The sequence below is a fragment of the Filicampus tigris genome, chromosome 14 (assembly GCF_054856515.1).
Source record: "Filicampus tigris isolate MCC_2025a chromosome 14, RoL_Ftig_1.0, whole genome shotgun sequence".
Classification (NCBI taxonomy): Eukaryota; Metazoa; Chordata; class Actinopteri; order Syngnathiformes; family Syngnathidae; genus Filicampus; species Filicampus tigris.
In genome coordinates this window covers 20,313,889-20,337,060 of record NC_141230.1, presented here as the reverse complement: position 1 = coordinate 20,337,060, position 23,172 = coordinate 20,313,889, and the positions used below count along the sequence as shown (strand labels likewise).

The following is a 23,172-nucleotide window of genomic DNA, read 5'->3' as shown; positions in this document are numbered from 1 at the left end:
ATTTGGCTGCAGCGTTATCGTTTTACGGCGACCCTTAGTCTCCTGTTGGATCAAATGTGATGATCGTGCGGCACGCTAGCAGGCCTATCGCGGCCGTCCTCTCCCCATTTGTGACGCTCACGTTCTCCTTGCGGCCCTTAGTCTCCTATTGGATTAAAAGAGAAAATCATGTGGCTCATCAGCTAACCATTAAACACGAAAAGCAAACCCACCCTTCCGCCACCTCTCTTTACAGTCCACAATCTCCACTTGGTTGCAGTGTTCCCATTTTCTTGCAGCCCTTAGTCTCCTATTGGATAAAATGTGTCATATCTTCTGGCATAACCTTTGACCAGGAAACACACAAATCAAACTCACCCTTCCTGTGCCTCTTTGTGCCGCTGTTTTTCTCTACGGTCTGGATTTACCATTTTATTGAGGCCCTTAGTCTCGTATTAGATCAAATCTGACTTTCTTGTGGGACCAGGAAACGCTTGCAAACCAAACACAATTGTCCACCCACCCTCAGTTGTTCCCCTTTTCCACTCCACAGTCTCCACTTTGCTGCAGTGCTCCCGGTTTTCCCCTCTTGGCCCTTACTCTCTTGTTGGATAAAAAGAGAAATTCATGTAGCTCTTCAGCTGACCACTAAACACACAAACCAAACGCACTCGTCCTATGCCGCTCGGCCTCTTTTCCACAGTCTCCACTCGGCTGCAGTTCTCACATTTACCTGCGACCCTTAGTCTCCTCTTGGATAAAATGTGTGAGAAGTTCAAAACTTCACGGTTGTCTCAAAATCGCAAGGCACACCTTTTGTCTGCTCCAAGGTAAGTGAATTTATGTGTTATCTGTAAATGGATGCTTTGTTCGCTCCGGCTAAGCTACGTATTGCCTTTTGGATTAATCCCAAATCACCAGGCAACATAAGAAGTATACTTGTATTATCTGTAAATATTGCTCTTCTGTTGTTTGGTTGTTGACCAAAATGTTATTGCTAGCAAGCTAAGCTAACAAGGTTAGCGGTGTGATTTAAAGAATATTAATTAGTAAATAGAGAGGTAAGTGATAATGGTGATCTGTTAGCCATGAATGCTATTTAAGCATCCATCTTGATTTGTTTTGAGGGGTACAATAGGAACTGGACCAGACCACATAGGGTAAACAGAACCTTTTTTTTTTTTTTTTATTGCTCATTTTCAATATGTCAAACACAAATGATCAATTTGCGGTGGTACAAAAGGTTTTACTTTTTGTGCTGTAGGGTACGTAAAGCTTCATTAGCACCACTACTGCCCACAGTACAAGCAAAATAACGCCTGGTCAGCACATTTTAAAGCATTCAGGAAGAGATGGCTACTAATATTTGGTTTTATTGAAGGAGGAAAACATTCAAAATCCATGTTGTCTTTGATGTTTGACCCATGCTAATAAATAAATCAATTAGTAATCAAAAACGTTTTTTACAGATCAACGCCGATTTTACATGAGAATGTTATTGTTAAAGTGGTAATTACAACATGTCGATTTGTCTTTTTGATACTTTCCACGTGATCCTGAATGTAAACAAATCAGTAATAAAACCTTTTGGTTCATGCAAATGAAAGCCCTTTTTTGTTTAAAGCACAATTACGACATGGCATCAGTGAATTTGCTGCATGACAATTTTGTTTTTGATGACTCCTATTCATATCTTCATGACAACACAATTTTTAATGTTTCAACTTAAAGACAAATCGCCTTTGTTTCTAACCACGCCATGCCGTCTCATCTTTGATGTTTCACAATGACATTTTTCATTTTTGATGTTCCCTAGTTAACAAGACATTACATTATCTTTATCTTTGACGTTTCCCAATCCCCAAAATGTTGTTTTGGTTTGTGACGCTCTCAAATGACATAATTTGCAATTGTCTTTGATGTTCCATGACACCGTATTGTCTTTGATGTTTTCTTACGAAACGACATTTGCCCGTTTTTGTCTTTGACGTTTTCCGATGACAACATGACATTTTGTCTCATAACATCAAATGTCTCTGTTGATGTTTCCTAATTCCATGACTTCATTTTGTCTTTGATGTTCCTGAATTAGAACATATCCTTTTGTCTTTGAGGGATCCTACTGACAACATGAAGTCATTTTCTCTTTTAATGGTTCACTTGATTATTAACGTAACACAACAAATTTATCAGATTCCGTCTTTGTCGACTGTGGAATTTAGATCATTTTCGATTTTTTTTTTGTTTTGTTTTTTTTGTTACTTGATAACACCCTTTACTTACCCGCCTGAGCCTGACAGAAAAAATAACATCAAAGCTGAACATCATCATAGAAAAATAAGTTATTAGGAATGTTGGACTGTAAAAACATAGAAGTGACAACGTTTGTCAAATACACAAAAGACTTGTTATATTCTCATATAAAAACGAATATATCGTCATTGGGATACAATTTGTATCAACAAAGAAGAGGCGGGAGCATACGCCAGCCAGGCACCAGTTCATCCACGTTTACTGCAGCAAAACCATTTTATATTAACTTCCCACTAGACAGCTAGAAGTGCTTCGACGAGAAAGAAAACCGATTTTAAATACTGTCAAGCTAATGAAAAGTCTAAATTCGAAGCAAATCTGACCTTACAATGTAATACCACAAACTTGCAAATATTCCTTGAAACAGGCTTGCCGTTGATGAAAATAAACTTTGATCCAATAGAATGCGGACGACTAAGCCAAATTTGTCATAAAGTGTGGCTTCTGATCAAGTCTGGATATTAAAAATGATTTCAAGTTTTAGAAATAACAACAAGCATTCAAGTTGCTAATTTTCAACTGCTTTGCGCTAGAAACGTTTATCCGGAAGTTGAAACTGTCCTCCAGACCTATAAACTTTGCTCAGGAATGAAAACATTTGCTCAGTAACAAGCAAGTTCGCCCCAGAACGAGGAACTTTGCTCCTGAACTGGAAATTAGGAACTAGGAACTTTTGTAGGACCATAATGTGTGTTTGAACTGCAGGAACTGTTGTGAACTTAGTTGCCAAACAGAGACCCCCTAAGTACTTTGGAGAGGTCCAGGAAACTAGTTATGGAAACCACCAAGAACCAAAAAGTTCCTGGAAGGTTTAGGATTGAAATACAAATGAAAGAAATCTCCTTAAAGGACTTTCCAAAACCACGTAATGGTTCATCAATGAACTCTTAGCTTTAGGTTAAAAATACTGAATAAAGAATTCTGAAAAATGACCTTAGCAAATCAATTGAGGGAATTTTGAGGGGAGTTTTTTTTTCTGATTTTTCTGCAGGTGCTCTAAGTTTCACTTCCCTTTTTCGGGGAAAATCCACAGACAGAAAAAAAAAAACTGACACACGCACACAAATAGTCAAGAGGTAGGCTGCGTTATCTCTCGTAATACCCTGATAGGATTGCCCGAAAACAAAAGCAAAACAAAAAAACAAGAACCCAAAGTGCCCAAATCATAATAATAATAATAATAATATAAATAACTTAAAATATAAGGAATAAATAACTTAAAAATGCACTGTTACCCTTAAAAGCCTGGACTCACAAACCATATTATCAAAAATGTAAATGGCTTCACTTTACAATGTTACAAACCCCAAAAGTTCCCATCTTAAGTGCTAGTATAGCATATATGTACTACCAGAAATAGCACTCATATGGTGGATGTTTTCACTTTTGTCCTAGAACTAGAAACTTTGCCACAGATCAAGGAACTTTGCCACAGAACTACAAATTTTGCCCCTTGACTAGAAACTGTGATCCTGAACAAGAACTCTGCCCTAAAACTAGGGACTTTGAGGTCTGGGTGGTCACATATGCACTTAACCCCCCCCCAACTTATCACTTTGATCAAGTATAGAGAACTCTAAACCTTGGGAACGTTGTACGGTAGTCTTTTGGATTCAGGGGTTTGGTGTTGAAAAGTTCAAGAACTATCCTGAGATTTCTCCAGCAATATAGCAGCAGCCAGCTCCTGCGCGTCAATTACGCTCGGGTTCCGGCTCATCACCACCCTCACCAAATCGGTCGGGAAAATTCCACAGAGGTTCAGGAACACCTTCTCCCGCCGGTCCTGGTACAGAGCCATGGAGGAGGACTCCGACCGGAGCAGGGTCTGCTGTCTTGTTCGGAGAGGGGACGGAAAGGACATCTGTGGTGGGGGTGCGAGTCCATGCGGGGCCAAATGTCTGTTCGTCCATGGAGAGGACCAGACTTTCTCTGAAGGTGCATCCCGGATTGGAAAGAGATCATAACAAGGTCTAGGTGGCTGTTGATAGTGCTGCTCCCAGTTGGTTTGCGTTTGTTGTTGCTCAGAATGGTTCCGCCTGGCAGGAAACGGTGACCCTTGGCGATAGCCTCTTGAGTCTTGGAGTCGGTCCTCTTGCCAAAGGGAACTAGCTAGAACGGAGCACTGAGAAAAGGTGGGTGTTTGGGACGGAAGAAGCGTAGGACCCAGACATTCTCCTGGGTATCTTCTCAGAAGTGGTAGATGAGTTGGCGGGATGCGAGGGGAGAGGGACTGGAAAGGACGTTCATCCACATCGAAATTCACTTGTTTGATTCCTGATAAAGTGTGCTGGCTCAGACCAGGTGGAGTTCGGTTTATGGCTCTGTCATACTGGTTGGAGCAGGGGTGGGGACGATAGTGGCGGCGGTGGTGGTGGTGGCACACTGGCCTGTCATCCAAAATCAGGTCTGGGAAGAAGGGCTCTGAGCTGCCTTCACTGCTACAGTCGGATGGTAGGTAGAAGCGCTTGGGACTCTCTGGAGTGGGAAGGCTCAGGACGGGCGACGTTTTCATGAGGGAGTTGTAGCCCAACACCGGAGACTCGGATTGGTAATAACTTTGACTCAGTCCTTTGGAGCCTGGATAATCCCACCCATCTGGATTTCCTGAGTAAGGCAACCTCCCTTGTTCGGGATGCCTGAGGAGATTCCTCCCGCATCCCCTGTGTTCTTCTACTTTGGACTGCACTCCGATACGCTCCTCCAGGAACTCGGTGAGGGACCTCGATGCTTTCTTTGGGGTTCCCGGGCCGGACTTGGACAACGTTTGGTTCTTGGCCGTTAGGGTGTCGTCCTTCTGGCCTTTGAATGCCGCAGAGGACATTTTGGCACTGGCCCGGAGCTCGTCAGCTACCGAACGTTGCGGCTGACTGCCCCGTTCTGGGTGGTAGAACTTGCACTTGTGACCGTACGTGCACTTCTTACCTAAGGCAGAACGGAGGCAAAACGTTTTGATGGAAAGGACCTTTTGGGATGAATCGACTTCCAAGTTCTAATTGGAAAATTTGACACATGGACTAATCGGTTCAACCCCTTGCCGTCCGTGTCTGCCGAAAATCAAATGAAAACAGAAAAGGTTTTACCGTAAGGACACGGCTGCTTCCTGTGTTCCGGAATGAGCGCTCGCTTCCTGAGGAAGTTCTCCAAGCTCGGTCCGTGGCGTCCGAGCGGGTCGTCTGGTGGCATGAATCTAATGACGGTAGAATTGAAGATTACAAATAATCAGCCCCCTCACTTTGGGGAATTGTAAGGGCACAAAACAGCATTTACTTGTCGTTGACAAAGGAGTACATCAGAAGGCGCTCGTCGATGAACTTCTTCCACTCGGGCTTCTCGTTGGCCAGGTCGCGGTAATTGTCGTTGGAGACGATGATGCCATCCGACTCGTACGCCAGCTTGACGATGAAGCGGTCGTCGTAGCAGACCACCCTACGTCCCTGCACGCGACGGGATGGCGTGAAAACCAGGATCTTGTCTTTCTCCAGTTGCCGCAGGACGTCCTGGTCTGTAAAAAAAAAAACAGTTACATGACTAACCGTTCAGTTTCAGTGCACACGGTGTGTTTATGTTGGTCCCGGACCAAGAATAGCTTCATCATAATTGTCTATGGCATGTACGGTTAAAGAATCTCCAAATTTTCCTTGATTTTATTACAAATTTTACACCGATAGACACAGGTCAAATTTCTTTGTAGTACCTGTCGAAAAAAATTGTTTTTGTATTTTGAGCCATCAAATTTCATGGTGAAGAATGAGATCTAGGGTGTTATTGATGTCAAATTGGACTCGACCGGTACGTAAGGGTTCAAACTCTGGTTTGTGCGGGCTTACCCGTGATAAGAGCATCCGGACGGGATTGCTCCTTCCTCCAGGCGGGGACAAAAACCGTGATGTCACTGTGGCCTCGCTCCAAGAACCAATCAACCGCCAGCTGGATGCCTTGACAGGAGAACACCTCCTTGTTGCCATGACTGAAGGAGTAGAGGGACATGGATGTCAATTATTTGCTTGGCTTTACATCACAGGACATGATATTACCCCAGTAAAAGCCAAATTGTGACTTCAGTTAAAGTGCAGAAGTTTTTGTTGCGACTTTTGGCTAGTCCCATTACGGGTCGCCACAGCAAGTCGCTCAGATGACGTATTTGGGAGCGTTTTTACAGTGGATGCTGATTTGTCCAGTATGGCCTCTTGAGTCTTTTTTTGTGGGTCGACTCCTCAGACTTCGGAGGCAGAATTTTTCAAAAGAGTACAAATGTATCAGTATGACTGATCGGAATTTTATCCTAAAATATCTTGTACACGGACGAGCTGGAAGAGTTGTAAAATCAAAAAGGCCTGATGGTTAAAGGGAAACCTCACCTCATAGCCACATTACTTCCGTCCACGACGACAGGCCGAAGGTTGTCTTTGTCCTCCGGGAGTTTGGACGAAAACGGCAACCTGCAGGAGTCCACCGAGGAGGAAGACAAGGAGTATGCGGAAGAGGACGAAGGAGACTGCGGTCCTCCCGCACCTCTCGGTGGCTCCGCGGGTTCCGCCTTGGTTCCCAGTTTGACCAGTTCACCTAGGATGTCGTTGATAAGTGCGGCCGGGCCCAGTTTCTGCAGCACCAGCAACACCAGTTCTTCCGAGTAGCCCAGCTTCAGAGCAAAGTCCACTTTGGTGCGGCAGTCGGTGGTCGCCTGCGGGTTCTCCGCCTGGTCCAGCCTGGTGGGGGAGTCCCGGATTTCTGCCCGGGTGCCAGAGTTGTGCTGACGCTCATCCTCGCTGTCTCCGCTCTCCTCGGAGAAGAAGCTAGTGAAGCTAGCGCCGCTGCTATCCAAGCTATTGGTGCTGTCGCTGAGGCCAGAGCCCCCAGAAGCCGACACCGCTGCGGGCGAAACCTTCTCGGCGTCCTTGGGGCCGTCCACGTGGAGGTAGTCCAGATCCAGCCCCGGGCTGAGGATGTGGCCTGTCCCATCGTCCACATGGTCCCTCAGGCCCATGAAGCCGCCTCACACATCCAGACCCGGGCGTTGGTGAGCAGACTCGATTAAGCGGGGCCCTTTTCTTAAAGTCTCACCTTTAAAAAAGTCGGGGGATAGTTAATTCGGGTGCAATTTGGGGTCACAGTGGGAAGTAATAAATGGCTGGCGTCAGGTGAAAAACCATCACTTTTGATTGAGTCATTTACATTTCAATTTCAATTCCTGGTACAATATATTCGAAGAGGAAAATGACTTTGGAGAAGAGTTGAGCCTCAGCGGAAGGATGGCAGGAACTAGAGCGCGGGACAGAGAGAGAAAAATCTTGCAAAATTTCCAGCAATTCAGGAAATCAATAATTCTGGGATACTGGCCAATTTCATTTAAAAAAAATTTTGTCATTTTGTTTTTAATTTTTGCCGTTTTGTTTTTTAATGTTAACACATTCCACCATACAGTAAGACAATGACATGAAAAAAAACAGGTTGATTTTTGCAGATTATTTTCTATGTTGTAAAAATACACACATATGTAAGGACAAGGTATCGTAAAACAGCCAAATATTCTGCTTGGAATTCATATTTGTTGTAAGTGTTTTTTATTCCGAATATATTTTGGGGTTATCGGTGTTCTGCCAAATATCCAAACTCCATGTCGGTTGGGCCCTAATATGTACTGTACTGAAGCAGTCAATGGTGTTTGTAATACAGAGAAGCTGCAAAAAGCGTGGCAAAAAAAAGGAAAAAAAAAAAACAGTGACGAATAAATTCAGTGGGAAAAAAAATTACATTTGATTGTTATTCTGGTTTAACCATGTTTTGGTACAGGGCAATTGCCATTTTTTCTTATTATTATTATTAACCACATGACAAAAAACATTTTGGGTTTTGCTTTTGAGACTGGTTTAAAGTCAAATGTTTTTAATCTGAACGCGCCCATGGAGTTCATTTCAAAATCCCTTCAATCTTTCCGCTGATCGGAGGAAGCGTCGCTCGATTGTCCTGGAGGCCAAAATCACCACGGCGGCGCCCAACGGTCTCAAAACGGATTGGCAAAAATCTCCAAAGGATTACTGTATGCATTTACGGGATGATGAGCGGATTGGCGTGTTGTGATGCGTTGCGCTGACCCCCCTTTTCAAAAGCACAACGCAGACTAGGAGACGTCACAAAGACTCCTTTGATGGGAGGAGCCTCGAGTCACAGTTTTGATGCCCGTCGCAATTGTCATGCAAATAAGCGGCCAACAAATGAGCACAAAGAGGATGGAAAGCGTGTCTCAATCTGGCCACATGAAGTCTTCTTATGTGACAAAAAGTAGCGTCACAGCTCGCCGCCAACGTGAGGATTATTCCGAGGAAAGTCGTCAATATTGATTGCTGATGGAGAGGAAAGTCGAAAGAGTTGAATACACGTCGTGACGGAGACAGCGGATGCCCTTGGGAGACCCGCCCGTTCTGATGCAGCTAGTTTGAAATCCTAATTTGAAACCCCAACCCAAGTGGAGAACCCTACTTTGAAACGCTGACCCTAGTTCAAAAGTCTAATTTGAAACCTTAACCCTAATTTTAAACCACAATTTGAAACCCTCACCCTAACTCAAGAGTCTAATTTGAAACCTTAACCCTAATTTAAAACCACAAATTGAAACCCTTACGCTAGTTTAAAAGCATAGTTTGAAACACCAACCAAGTGTAAAACCCTAATTTGAAACCCTGACCCAAGTTTAAAAGCCTAATTTGAAACCCTAACATTAGTTTAAAACCTTACTTTGAAACCCCAACTCTAGTTCAAAAACCTACTTTGAAACCATAATACTAGTTTAAAACCCTACTTTGAAACCCCAACCCTAGTTCAAAAGAGCGTAATTTGAAACCCTAACCCTATTTTAAAACCCTAATTTGAAAACATAACACTAGTTTAAAACCCTACTTTGAAACCCCAACCCTAGTTCAAAAGCCTAATTTGAAACCCTAACCCTAATTTAAAACCCTCATTTGAAACCATAACACTAGTTTAAAACCCTACTTTGAAACCCCAACCTAGTTCAAAACCCTAATTTGAAACCCTAACCCTAATTTAAAACCCTAATTTGAAACCATAACACTACTTTGAAACCCCAACCCTAGTTCAAAAACCTCATTTGAAACCCTAACCCTAATTTGAAAACCCTAATTTGAAACCCTAACCCTAATTTAAAACCCTACTTTGAAACCCCAACCCTAGTTCAAAAGCCTAATTTGAAACCCTAACCCTAATTTGAAACCCTAATTTGAAACCCTAACCCTAATTTAAAATACTACTTTGAAACCCCAACCCTAGTTCAAAAGCCTAATTTGAAACCCTAACCCTAATTTAAAACCCTAATTTGAAACCCTAACCCTAATTTAAAACCCTGCTTTGAAACCCTAACCCTAATTTAAAACCCTAATTTGAAACCCCAACCCTAGTTGAAAAGCATAATTTGAAACCCTAACCCTAATTTAAAACCCAAATTTGAAACCCTAACCCTAATTTAAAACCCTACTTTGAAACCCTAACCCCAATTTAAAACCCTACTTTGAAACCCTAACCCCAATTTAAAACCCTACTTTGAAACCCTAACACTCGTTGAAAAGCCTAATTTGAAACCCTAACCCTAATTTAAAACCTACTTTGAAACCCTAACCCCAATTTAAAACCCTACTTTGAAACCCTAACCCCAATTTAAAACCCTACTTTGAAACCCTAACACTCGTTGAAAAGCCTAATTTGAAACCCTAACCCTAATTTAAAACCCTACTTTGAAACCCCAACCCTAGTTCAAAAGCCTAATTTGAAACCCTAACCCTAATTTGAAACTCTAACCCTAATTTGAAACCCTAATTTGAAACCCTAACCCTAATTTGAAACCCTAACCCTAATTTAAAACCCTAATTTGAAACCCTAACCCTAATTTAAAACCTTACTTTGAAACCCCAACCCTAGTTGAAAAGCCTAATTTGAAACCCTAACCCTAATGTGAAAACCCTAATTTGAAACCCTAACCCTAATTTAAAACCCTACTTTGAAACCCCAACCCTAGTTCAAAAGCCTAATTTGAAACCCTAACCCTACTTCGAAACCCCAACCCTAGTTCAAAAACCTAATTTGAAACCCTAACCCTACTTTGAAACCCTAACCCTAGTTGAAAAGCCTAATTTGAAACCCTAACCCTAATTTGAAAACCCTAATTTGAAACCCTAACCCTAATTTAAAACCCTACTTTGAAACCCCAACCCTAGTTCAAAAGCCTAATTAGAAACCCTAACCCTAATTTAAAACCCTAATTTGAAACCCTAACCCTAATTTAAAACCCTAATTTGAAACCCTAACCCTAATTTAAAACCTTACTTTGAAACCCCAACCCTAGTTGAAAAGCCTAATTTGAAACCCCAACCCTAGTTGAAAAGCCTAATTTGAAACCCTAACCCTAATTTGAAAACCCTAATTTGAAACCCTAACCCTAATTTAAAACCCTACTTTGAAACCCCAACCCTAGTTCAAAAGCCTAATTAGAAACCCTAACCCTAATTTAAAACCCTAATTTGAAACCCTAACCCTAATTTAAAACCCTAATTTGAAACCCTAACCCTAATTTAAAACCTTACTTTGAAACCCCAACCCTAGTTGAAAAGCCTAATTTGAAACCCTACTTTGAAACCCTAACCCTAGTTGAAAAGCCTAATTTGAAACCCTAACCCTAATTTGAAAACCCTAATTTGAAACCCTAACCCTAATTTAAAACCCTACTTTGAAACCCCAACCCTAGTTCAAAAGCCTAATTAGAAACCCTAACCCTAATTTAAAACCCTAATTTGAAACCCTAACCCTAATTTGAAACCCCAACCCTAGTTCAAAAACCTCATTTGAAACCCTAACCCTAATTTAAAACCCTAATTTGAAACCCTAACCCTAATTTAAAACCCTACTTTGAAACCCCAACCCTAGTTCAAAAGCCTAATTAGAAACCCTAACCCTAATTTAAAACCCTAATTTGAAACCCTAACCCTAATTTAAAACCCTAATTTGAAACCCTAACCCTAATTTAAAACCTTACTTTGAAACCCCAACCCTAGTTGAAAAGCCTAAATTGAAACCCCAACCCTAGTTGAAAAGCATAATTTGAAACCCTAACCCTAATTTAAAACCCTAATTTGAAACCCTAACCCTAATTTAAAACCCTACTTTGAAACCCTAACCCTAGTTGAAAAGCCTAATTTGAAACCCTAACCCTAATTTGAAAACCCTAATTTGAAACCCTAACCCTAATTTAAAACCCTACTTTGAAACCCCAACCCTAGTTCAAAAGCCTAATTAGAAACCCTAACCCTAATTTAAAACCCTAATTTGAAACCCTAACCCTAATTTAAAACCCTACTTTGAAACCCTAACCCTTGTTGAAAAGCCTAATTTGAAACCCTAACCCTAATTTGAAAACCCTAATTTGAAACCCTAACCCTAATTTAAAACCCTACTTTGAAACCCCAACCCTAGTTCAAAAGCCTAATTAGAAACCCTAACCCTAATTTAAAACCCTAATTTGAAACCCTAACCCTAATTTAAAACCCTAATTTGAAACCCTAACCCTAATTTAAAACCTTACTTTGAAACCCCAACCCTAGTTGAAAAGCCTAATTTGAAACCCCAACCCTAGTTGAAAAGCATAATTTGAAACCCTAACCCTAATTTAAAACCCTAATTTGAAACCCTAACCCTAATTTGAAACCCCAACCCTAGTTCAAAAGCCTAATTTGAAACCCTAACTCTAATTTAAAACCCTAATTTGAAACCCTAACCCTAATTTAAAACCCTACTTTGAAACCCCAACCCTAGTTGAAAAGCATAATTTGAAACCCTAACCCTAATTTAAAACCCTAATATGAAACCCTAACCCTAATTTAAAACCCTACTTTGAAACCCTAACCCCAATTTAAAACCCTACTTTGAAACCCTAACACTAGTTGAAAAGCCTAATTTGAAACCCTAACCCTAATGTGAAAACCCTGATTTGAAACCCTAACCCTAATTTAAAACCCTACTTTGAAACCCCAACCCTAATTTAAAACCCTACTTTGAAACCCCAACCCTAGTTGAAAAGCATAATTTGAACCCCCAACCCTAGTTGAAAAGCATAATTTGAAACCCTAACCCTAATTTGAAACCCTAACCCTAATTTGAAACCCTAATTTGAAACCCTAACCCTAATTTGAAACCCTAACCCTAATTTAAAACCCTACTTTGAAACCCTAACCCTAATTTAAAACCCTACTTTGAAACCCTAACTCTAGTTGAAAAGCCTGATTTGAAACCCTAACCCTAATTTGAAAACCCTAATTTAAAACCCTAACCCTAATTTAAAACCCTACTTTGAAACCCCAACCCTAGTTCAAAAGCCTAATTTGAAACCCTAACCCTAATTTAAAACCCTACTTTGAAACCCCAACCCTAGTTGAAAAGCATAATTTGAAACCCTAACCCTAATTTGAAACCCTAATTTGAAACCCTAACCCTACTTTGAAACCCTAACCCTAATTTAAAACCCTACTTTGAAACCCTAACTCTAGTTGAAAAGCCTGATTTGAAACCCTAACCCTAATTTGAAAACCCTAATTTGAAATCCTAACCCTAATTTAAAACCCTACTTTGAAACCCCAACCCTAGTTCAAAAGCCTAATTTGAAACCCTAACCTTAATTTGAAACCCTAACCCTAATTTGAAACCCTAACCCTAATTTGAAAACCCAACCCTAGTTCAAAAGCCTAATTTGAAACCCTAACCCTAATTTGAAACCCTAATTTGAAACCCTAACCCTAATTTAAAACCCTACTTTGAAACCCTAACCCTAATTTAAAACCCTACTTTGAAACCCTAACCCTAATTTAAAACCCTAATTTGAAACCCCAACCCTAGTTGAAAAGCATAATTTGAAACCCTAACCCTAATTTAAAACCCTACTTTGAAACCCTAACCCTAGTTGAAAAGCCTAATTTGAAACCCTAACCCTAATTTGAAAACCCTAATTTGAAACCCTAACCCTAATTTAAAACCCTACTTTGAAACCCCAACCCTAGTTCAAAAGCCTAATTAGAAACCCTAACCCTAATTTAAAACCCTAATTTGAAACCCTAACCCTAATTTAAAACCCTAATTTGAAACCCTAACCCTAATTTAAAACCTTACTTTGAAACCCCAACCCTAGTTGAAAAGCCTAATTTGAAACCCCAACCCTAGTTGAAAAGCATAATTTGAAACCCTAACCCTAATTTAAAACCCTAATTTGAAACCCTAACCCTAATTTGAAACCCCAACCCTAGTTCAAAAGCCTAATTTGAAACCCTAACTCTAATTTAAAACCCTAATTTGAAACCCTAACCCTAATTTAAAACCCTACTTTGAAACCCCAACCCTAGTTGAAAAGCATAATTTGAAACCCTAACCCTAATTTAAAACCCTAATATGAAACCCTAACCCTAATTTAAAACCCTACTTTGAAACCCTAACCCCAATTTAAAACCCTACTTTGAAACCCTAACACTAGTTGAAAAGCCTAATTTGAAACCCTAACCCTAATGTGAAAACCCTGATTTGAAACCCTAACCCTAATTTAAAACCCTACTTTGAAACCCCAACCCTAATTTAAAACCCTACTTTGAAACCCCAACCCTAGTTGAAAAGCATAATTTGAACCCCCAACCCTAGTTGAAAAGCATAATTTGAAACCCTAACCCTAATTTGAAACCCTAACCCTAATTTGAAACCCTAATTTGAAACCCTAACCCTAATTTGAAACCCTAACCCTAATTTAAAACCCTACTTTGAAACCCTAACCCTAATTTAAAACCCTACTTTGAAACCCTAACTCTAGTTGAAAAGCCTGATTTGAAACCCTAACCCTAATTTGAAAACCCTAATTTAAAACCCTACTTTGAAACCCCAACCCTAATTTAAAACCCTACTTTGAAACCCCAACCCTAGTTGAAAAGCATAATTTGAACCCCCAACCCTAGTTGAAAAGCATAATTTAAAACCCTAGCCCTAATTTAAAACCCTACTTTGAAACCCCAACCCTAGTTCAAAAGCCTAATTTGAAACCCTAACCCTAATTTAAAACCCTACTTTGAAACCCCAACCCTAATTTAAAACCCTACTTTGAAACCCCAACCCTAGTTGAAAAGCATAATTTGAACCCCCAACCCTAGTTGAAAAGCATAATTTAAAACCCTAGCCCTAATTTAAAACCCTACTTTGAAACCCCAACCCTAGTTCAAAAGCCTAATTTGAAACCCTAACCCTAATTTAAAACCCTACTTTGAAACCCCAACCCTAGTTGAAAAGCATAATTTGAAACCCTAACCCTAATTTAAAACCCTACTTTGAAACCCTAACTCTAGTTGAAAAGCCTGATTTGAAACCCTAACCCTAATTTGAAAACCCTAATTTAAAACCCTAGCCCTAATTTAAAACCCTACTTTGAAACCCCAACCCTAGTTCAAAAGCCTAATTTGAAACCCTAACCCTAATTTAAAACCCTACTTTGAAACCCCAACCCTAGTTGAAAAGCATAATTTGAAACCCTAACCCTAATTTGAAACCCTAATTTGAAACCCTAACCCTAATTTAAAACCCTACTTTGAAACCCTAACCCTAATTTAAAACCCTACTTTGAAACCCTAACTCTAGTTGAAAAGCCTGATTTGAAACCCTAACCCTAATTTGAAAACCCTAATTTGAAACCCTAACCCTAATTTAAAACCCTACTTTGAAACCCCAACCCTAGTTCAAAAGCCTAATTTGAAACCCTAACCTTAATTTGAAACCCTAACCCTAATTTGAAACCCTAACCCTAATTTGAAAACCCAACCCTAGTTCAAAAGCCTAATTTGAAACCCTAACCCTAATTTGAAACCCTAATTTGAAACCCTAACCCTAATTTAAAACCCTACTTTGAAACCCTAACCCTAATTTAAAACCCTACTTTGAAACCCTAACCCTAATTTAAAACCCTAATTTGAAACCCCAACCCTAGTTGAAAAGCATAATTTGAAACCCTAACCCTAATTTAAAACCCTACTTTGAAACCCTAACCCTAGTTGAAAAGCCTAATTTGAAACCCTAACCCTAATTTGAAAACCCTAATTTGAAACCCTAACCCTAATTTAAAACCCTACTTTGAAACCCCAACCCTAGTTCAAAAGCCTAATTAGAAACCCTAACCCTAATTTAAAACCCTAATTTGAAACCCTAACCCTAATTTAAAACCCTAATTTGAAACCCTAACCCTAATTTAAAACCTTACTTTGAAACCCCAACCCTAGTTGAAAAGCCTAATTTGAAACCCCAACCCTAGTTGAAAAGCATAATTTGAAACCCTAACCCTAATTTAAAACCCTAATTTGAAACCCTAACCCTAATTTGAAACCCTACTTTGAAACCCCAACCCTAGTTCAAAAGCCTAATTTGAAACCCTAACCCTAATTTAAAACCCTAATTTGAAACCCTAACCCTAATTTAAAACCCTACTTTGAAACCCCAACCCTAATTTAAAACCCTACTTTGAAACCCCAACCCTAGTTGAAAAGCATAATTTGAAACCCCAACCCTAGTTGAAAAGCATAATTTGAAACCCTAACCCTAATTTGAAACCCTAACCCTAATTTGAAACCCTAACCCTAATTTAAAACCCTAATTTGAAACCCTAACCCTAATTTAAAACCCTACTTTGAAACCCTAACCCTAATTTAAAACCCTACTTTGAAACCCTAACTCTAGTTGAAAAGCCTGATTTGAAACCCTAACCCTAATTTGAAAACCCTAATTTAAAACCCTAGCCCTAATTTAAAACCCTACTTTGAAACCCCAACCCTAGTTCAAAAGCCTAATTTGAAACCCTAACCCTAATTTAAAACCCTACTTTGAAACCCCAACCCTAGTTGAAAAGCATAATTTGAAACCCCAACCCTAGTTGAAAAGCATAATTTGAAACCCTAACCCTAATTTGAAACCCTAATTTGAAACCCTAACCCTAATTTAAAACCCTAATTTGAAACCCTAACCCTAATTTAAAACCCTACTTTGAAACCCTAACCATAATTTAAAACCCTACTTTGAAACCCTAACTCTAGTTGAAAAGCCTGATTTGAAACCCTAACCCTAATTTGAAAACCCTACTTTGAAACCCTAACTCTAGTTGAAAAGCCTGATTTGAAACCCTAACCCTAATTTGAAAACCCTAATTTGAAACCCTAACCCTAATTTAAAACCCTACTTTGAAACCCCAACCCTAGTTCAAAAGCCTAATTTGAAACCCTAACCTTAATTTGAAACCCTAACCCTAATTTGAAACCATAACCCTAATTTGAAAACCCAACCCTAGTTCAAAAGCCTAATTTGAAACCCTAACCCTAATTTGAAACCCTAATTTGAAACCCTAACCCTAATTTAAAACCCTACTTTGAAACCCTAACCCTAATTTAAAACCCTACTTTGAAACCCTAACCCTAATTTAAAACCCTAATTTGAAACCCCAACCCTAGTTGAAAAGCATAATTTGAAACCCTAACCCTACTTTAAAACCCTAATTTGAAACCCTAACCCTAATTTAAAACCCTACTTTGAAACCCTAACCCCAATTTAAAACCCTACTTTGAAACCCTAACCCTAATTTAAAACCCTAATTTGAAACCCCAACCCTAGTTGAAAAGCATAATTTGAAACCCTAACCCTACTTTAAAACCCTAATTTGAAACCCTAACCCTAATTTAAAACCCTACTTTGAAACCCTAACCCCAATTTAAAACCCTACTTTGAAACCCTAACACTAGTTGAAAAGCCTAATTTGAAACCCTAACCCTAATTTGAAAACCCTAATCTGAAACCCTAACCCTAATTTAAAACCCTACTTTGAAACCCTAACCCCAATTTAAAACCCTACTTTGAAACCCTAACACTAGTTGAAAAGCCTAATTTGAAACCCTAACCCTAATTTGAAAACCCTAATTTGAAACCCTAACCCTAATTTAAAACCCTACTTTGAAACCCCAACCCTAGTTCAAAAGCCAAATTTGAAACCCTAACCCTAATTTAAAACCCTAATTTGAAACCATAACCCTAATTTAAGACCCTACTTTGAAACCCCAACCCTAGTTCAAAACCCTAATTTGAAACCCTACCACTAGTTTAAAAGCCTAATTTGAAACATGAACAGTAATTTAAAGCCCTACTTTGAAACCCTAGACCTAGTTCAGAACCGTGTAATTGTCTTTGTTTGTATCCCCTTCAGTTGTAGTCGAGTATGAAGTAACATTTCTGATGATGATGATGATGTGTGTGTGTGTGCGTGCGTGTTTGTGTAGCGGGGGGTTAGAAGTGTGTCTGGCTTGCACCTTTTGAGCGAAGCAGCTGCCAGCCAATCTGTCCTTCTGTGACGCAAAGTATTGTTTTGGGCGATCCGCACAGACGGGAGATTTTTTTTTTTAAGCCTCCCCCACTGTCTCACACATGCACACACACACACACACACGTGATTGTCAGCCATGCAGCTGCCAGACGGAAATAAACACAACAGGCACGGCAATTTATCTCAGCGACTAAGGCTTTAACCATATTGTTGAAATATGAAGTGGTTTGTTTGTACAGCGTTCGTGGGTTCCATAACTTTTGTTCCAAAAAGTAATTCACTCATTTTGTTTGCATTTTTTTTTAAACATGTTCTGTGCAATTAGGAAAGGTTTAGTTTTTTTGTTTGTTTTGTTTTTTTGTTACTGTGGCTGAAACTTTTGTATAAGGAGGTCCGGTGCATTTTTTCAGTGCAGTTCAATCGTAAATGAACTTTTAGCTCAATTTAGTCATAAAATAAAAAGAAAAAAAATACTAAATTTCACCATTCCAAATACATGTTTTATTGTAAAATATTTGTACAAAAAGGAGTAACATTTAAACATTCATTTTAAAATGAATTACAGTACTTTTGTATTATTAAAATGAACATCCCTGCCGAAAACGAAAAATGTTATTGAAAAATAAATCGTTAGTTATCAGTTAGATTACGTAATCAATTTTGCATAAAGTTACATACTACTGAAATGAACAATTGTACATAATTCTACCTTTTTTGTTTTCCTACATTCAAACGCAGTGATGATGTTCAAAGAATGTCACAGTGGCAAACATGACGGATGGATTGGAGATTTTTCGTATTTTCCAAAAACTTCGTAGCGCTTTCAATTTACACGCAGTCAACCCACAAAATAACTCATCTGCTGAGTAATATCTAGAGGAGGGTGGGGGGTGCTTTTTGTGGGGGGTTTTCACCTCATGCCTCCACAGAGAGCAGATGCCTACTCAGCTTCCGACCTCCCTTGGGGGAGGGTGTGGGGGGGGGGGGGGTGTTGCCCCTCTTTGCCCCCCCCCTTCCTCCCCTGAGGCCTGGAAAAGTCTCCACACGTCGCTCGGGTGCCTGCTGGGCGGCTGCCAGGGACCGGCCAGAAGGGGGCTGGGGGGCGGGGGGGTGGGGGGGGTTGTCGGTATGATAGTACAAAGGCGCTGCAAAGTGGGGGAGGGGGCACCAGATGCCTACTGAGGACACACGTTGAAAGCATCCTGCAACTGGTGGTCCCCCCCCCCCCCAGCAACCGAGAGGTACATGTCACACCAGTGTGTGTACACGTGCACTCACCTTCACCTTTCACGTGCACGCACACACACACACACACGGGAGCTGAAAGCCCCACAGGAGTGCGTAACATCATACCGAGAGCTGTTCCTAATATTTTGACCGGCTTATGTAATGACGAGACGAGGCAAAATTCACATGGCGCAAATCCTCTGCTGTGTCATCCATTTTTTTTAAAAATTTGAAAATGGATGTGAATGTTTCATTTATTTTTCTGTTAGGGGCAGACCATTTGTGAACCATCTTTCAACTTTCAGGTGACATTAAAAAAAGTTGAATGTGTATGTCGTATTTCTAAAATAATCACACATTTAAAAAAAAAAAATTGATTACAGGTACATTTTCTGAAGAATTGAGATGGTCGGAAAATTTTTTTCATCATTTACTCCAAAATGTGAGCAAATACATTTCTCAGTGTTTATTTAAAAAAAACATTTTTTAGTTTTCTGTAATATTGTTCTCAATTTCTTGAGATGCTGGATTTTGGGCGTTCCAAATCAAAATAAAATCATGATTTTTTTTTTTTTGTTTGTTTGCACTTAATCTCCGTATTGAGAGTTTGATTTTTGGTATTTTGATTTTCTTTTTATTGATTGTGGAAATGCAACAAATAATATATACACATCATAAAATATTGTAGGACCTTTGCCATATGTGGTTGATTTCTCTCCCTAAAATATCCTCTTAAAAAACATCCAAATATTTTTTTCTTTTAATTTAATTTTTTTTTTTTTTAATATACATACTTGTAAGCTGACTGTTATATTTACAAAAAAAGAGTTTGGGGAGAAGAGACTTACCTCCCAGTAGGACCTCCTAAAACTTTGTCCTTTTTTTGGGAAGTGGAATTTCCATCAAGCGTGTGTTGTAGCCAACAGAGGTACACGCACTCACCCCCTCCAAAATAGTTTGCCCCCTCCCAAAGGAAAAAAAAAAATCACAAGGTCCACTGGAGAGAGCGAGAGTAGGAACTTCCGTCCTTTGCGGCAGACCACCTTCAAGTGAGACATGTCCCCTATACTCTACGGACCACCAACACCCCTTTTTTTTTTTTTAGTCTCCTCCCCCCTTAACACACACACAATGGGGGTGGGGGTGGGGGGGGGGAAGCACAAAGGAGGGTCTTCAGCAGGCAGCTGCATGCACACAGTCACACATACTCAATTAGCAGATTCAATTTTTGATCATTACAATTAAAAATACCCTGGCCCGTTTCAAACATTTTCACGTGGGGGTGCGCTCACTTTTGTTGCCAGCGGTTTGGACTGCGACGGCTGTTGCTGAGTTATTTTGAGCGGGAGACAGGAAATGTACACTGTGGCACAGCGGCTACAAAGACACACACTTGTGAGACGGATCTTTTCCTGGGTCAAACTGTGGCCACGCTCAACGTTTGAAGTCTTCTTCTTTGCTGTTTAGAAAAGTGTCGCAAGTTAAATGGGTTGATAGCAAAGCAACCCCCAAAAACTTTTGAACATCCTTCGAGAGTATTATGGACTCGTATTGTTCTTTAATGCACAGTGGTTGTTTTATCTGCAGTGCTGTGTGAAGTATTTGTTTTTATTAGCGTACGTTTGTACGTATACTAGGGCTGCACAAAATATCGGAGAAAAAAAAACGGTCATCGCGGTAACGGCTCCTGCAATATGCGAATCACAAACATGCGCAATAAATTTCACATGAAATTGTATTGCTTTTTTTTTGTTGTTGTTTTTTTTTTTAATCTGACTTTGACCAATTAGATGCAACCGTAAACGCGCATCGCCATCCAATTGTAATTAAAAGTTATCACGATGAATTAGCTATAAGAATACAATGGGCCTGATTGTTTTACCGCGTGAACATTTTTTTTTTCATTTGTTGGATTCTAAAAATGTCATTTCTCTAGATATGTTGAACATCACAACCCTCAACATACCATACTCAACATGTTTGTCCAATATTGTGCAGCCCTAATATACATACAATACATGTATATGCACGGCACATTCCGCGCACATAAACACGCTTTGCCAATACACACGAGGACCCCCACCCCCATTTCGGAGCAGAGTGACTCTTTAATTGGGGCTCAGCTGACAGGTTCTCTCCTCAGGGAGTCCGCACGCACGCGCGCACGCACGCGCATGCGTGTGGACCATCTGCTTGCCGAACAGGTGTCCCGCTCGCCGGAACCTTCTCCGACGCAGCACAAAATGGACGCTCAAAAGTTTGCACTGTCATTGCTTGAAAAACACTGGAAAAGACCCTTTCTGTTTGGACCGATTGCCACCGCATTTGAAACATGAATACAAGATATTTCCAAGTTGCGTCGTTGCGTGTGGACGGAACGGGGCGACAAGTTTGACAACTCGTCTTTAAAAAAAAATTAAAAAAATAAAATAATAATAAAAAATCAGCTCATGAATGTTTGCAATATTCAGCCCCTGATGCCAGTTTCTCGTAGCAACATGAAATTTGGCAGACAAGTTTATAATGAATAGACTCACCCCAAAAGATGTCCTTTGAGTGTTAGGGAAATTCATCCCGATCAGTCTATCCTGAGCAGACCCACAAAAACATCTCAAACCATACCCGAAAAGCACAGTAAGCCTGCTATTTTGTTTTGGGGGGGTCTATATGGTCAATTCCATGGTTCCTTTGAACTTTGGCAAAATGCCGCCCCACCCCAGAAGCAGTTTCACTTAACAACATGAAATTTTGAGGGAATGTCTATCATGATTAGACCCACCAAAAAAAGTCTCAGGAAGCCCCATCTCAAAAGACACAGAAGGTCTGAAATTTTGTGTTGAAAAGGACATCTTAGTCTGACTTTTTACAGCCTCCGTTAACACAAATCCCTTCTAGGTCCTTTGTCCAATTTCAACCAAAATTGAAGTATAACTGATAGACGGATGGACGACAAAAAATGTCAAAGAATCTCGGTTTCGGGCACTGCGTGCATGTGTGCGGCGATTTTTGATGACACTGTAATAAACTCACCTACTCTTGCATGCATGTTCATCCCGGTGAATTTTCTTTTTTTTTTCTTGGTACACTTTAAGCCAGCTGGTATCATCACACACTTTATCAGAACACACCCCCCCCCCGCCCCCCCAACGCAAATTCAAACTGAGGGACGTGGTGTGTGCGTGTGTGTTGCCTGCATCCTTAAATGACCCTGAGGCCAGCGCGGGCCGAAGGCCAACCTTTTGTGTCTTCAAAAGACCTCAGTGACCCTTTTTTTTTTTTTTTTTACTCCCCCTCCTTCCCTACACGTGCTCGCACACACACACACGCACACCACCTGCTGTTGTAGGGGGCTCGTGCGGTCTGTGGCGATGGAGTGATTGTGACATTACAGAGATTGAGCACGAAACTATAAAGCCAATCAAATCTCCATGGAAACCAAATAGCAGCAATACCAAAATAACAAATCTCATCAAAACAAAAGGCTCATCCCTCACCGCGATGTCGTTGTCGCAGCTCAATAACTTGTAACGTGCGGGCATACTTACATTTCAATTTGATATGAACCAAAAATGAAATACACCAAATATGTTTATGTGATCACGAACTGTCAACTGTCAGTTTGTCGAGATGTGGTGTTAAATGATCCTTTCAAATATAATACCAAGTACAGGATAAAGTGTGATCATCAGCTGTTGTGTTTGGTATTATTATTTTATGCAAATAAATTATTTAGTTATTTATTGTAAAAGTTTCCACGTTTATCGGAAGTACATGCAGTTTATCCTCGTTTGAAATCATTTGTTTATCGTTGACAATTAATATAGAAGTGATGACTGCATTTCAAAGGATTCATACGAATATGAAATGTTTAATTTACCGACAACTTTTCCCACACGTGAGCTCATCTGATTGTGTTTTATTTGAATGAGAATCCAATCAGTACTTTTAAAGCCAATTGCTTTATTTCACTAAAAAAAAAAAAAAAAAACCACACACACACACTCTAATTAAGTCCTGATAGATGTTCCCCTGATGGTGCGTACGTCTGTGGAGTGTGCGAGCAAATACGCATACATGTATGTAAATGTACGTGTGTGTGTGTGTGTGTGTGAGCACACGTTTGCATTTGTGTGTGCGTGTAACGAGTGTCAGGTCACAAAGGTCAAAGGGGAACAAAAGCAAGGAGCAGATCCCAGCTGCCGAGCTAAACATACAGACACCCCCCAGCGCCCCCCCCCCCCCCCCCCACTCCTGCCCTTTCAATGGGAGTGTGC

The 23,172-nt window shown here is 40.2% G+C and overlaps 1 protein-coding gene across 1 annotated transcript; it reads right to left on the bottom strand.

The window, feature by feature from the left end:
• Positions 1-3,752: 3,752 nt before the first annotated feature.
• On the bottom strand, positions 3,753-23,115 carry LOC147136761 (putative ribonuclease ZC3H12C). The gene is made up of 6 exons (XM_086051635.1): positions 19,747-23,115; positions 6,651-7,353; positions 6,120-6,259; positions 5,560-5,794; positions 5,373-5,479; positions 3,753-5,214 (listed from the first exon to the last, which is right to left on the bottom strand). Exons 2-6 carry the CDS (start codon positions 7,274-7,276, stop codon positions 3,929-3,931), a joined length of 2,394 nt encoding a protein of 797 aa, XP_085907761.1. The 5' UTR covers positions 7,277-7,353; positions 19,747-23,115; the 3' UTR covers positions 3,753-3,928.
• Positions 23,116-23,172: the final 57 nt, after the last annotated feature.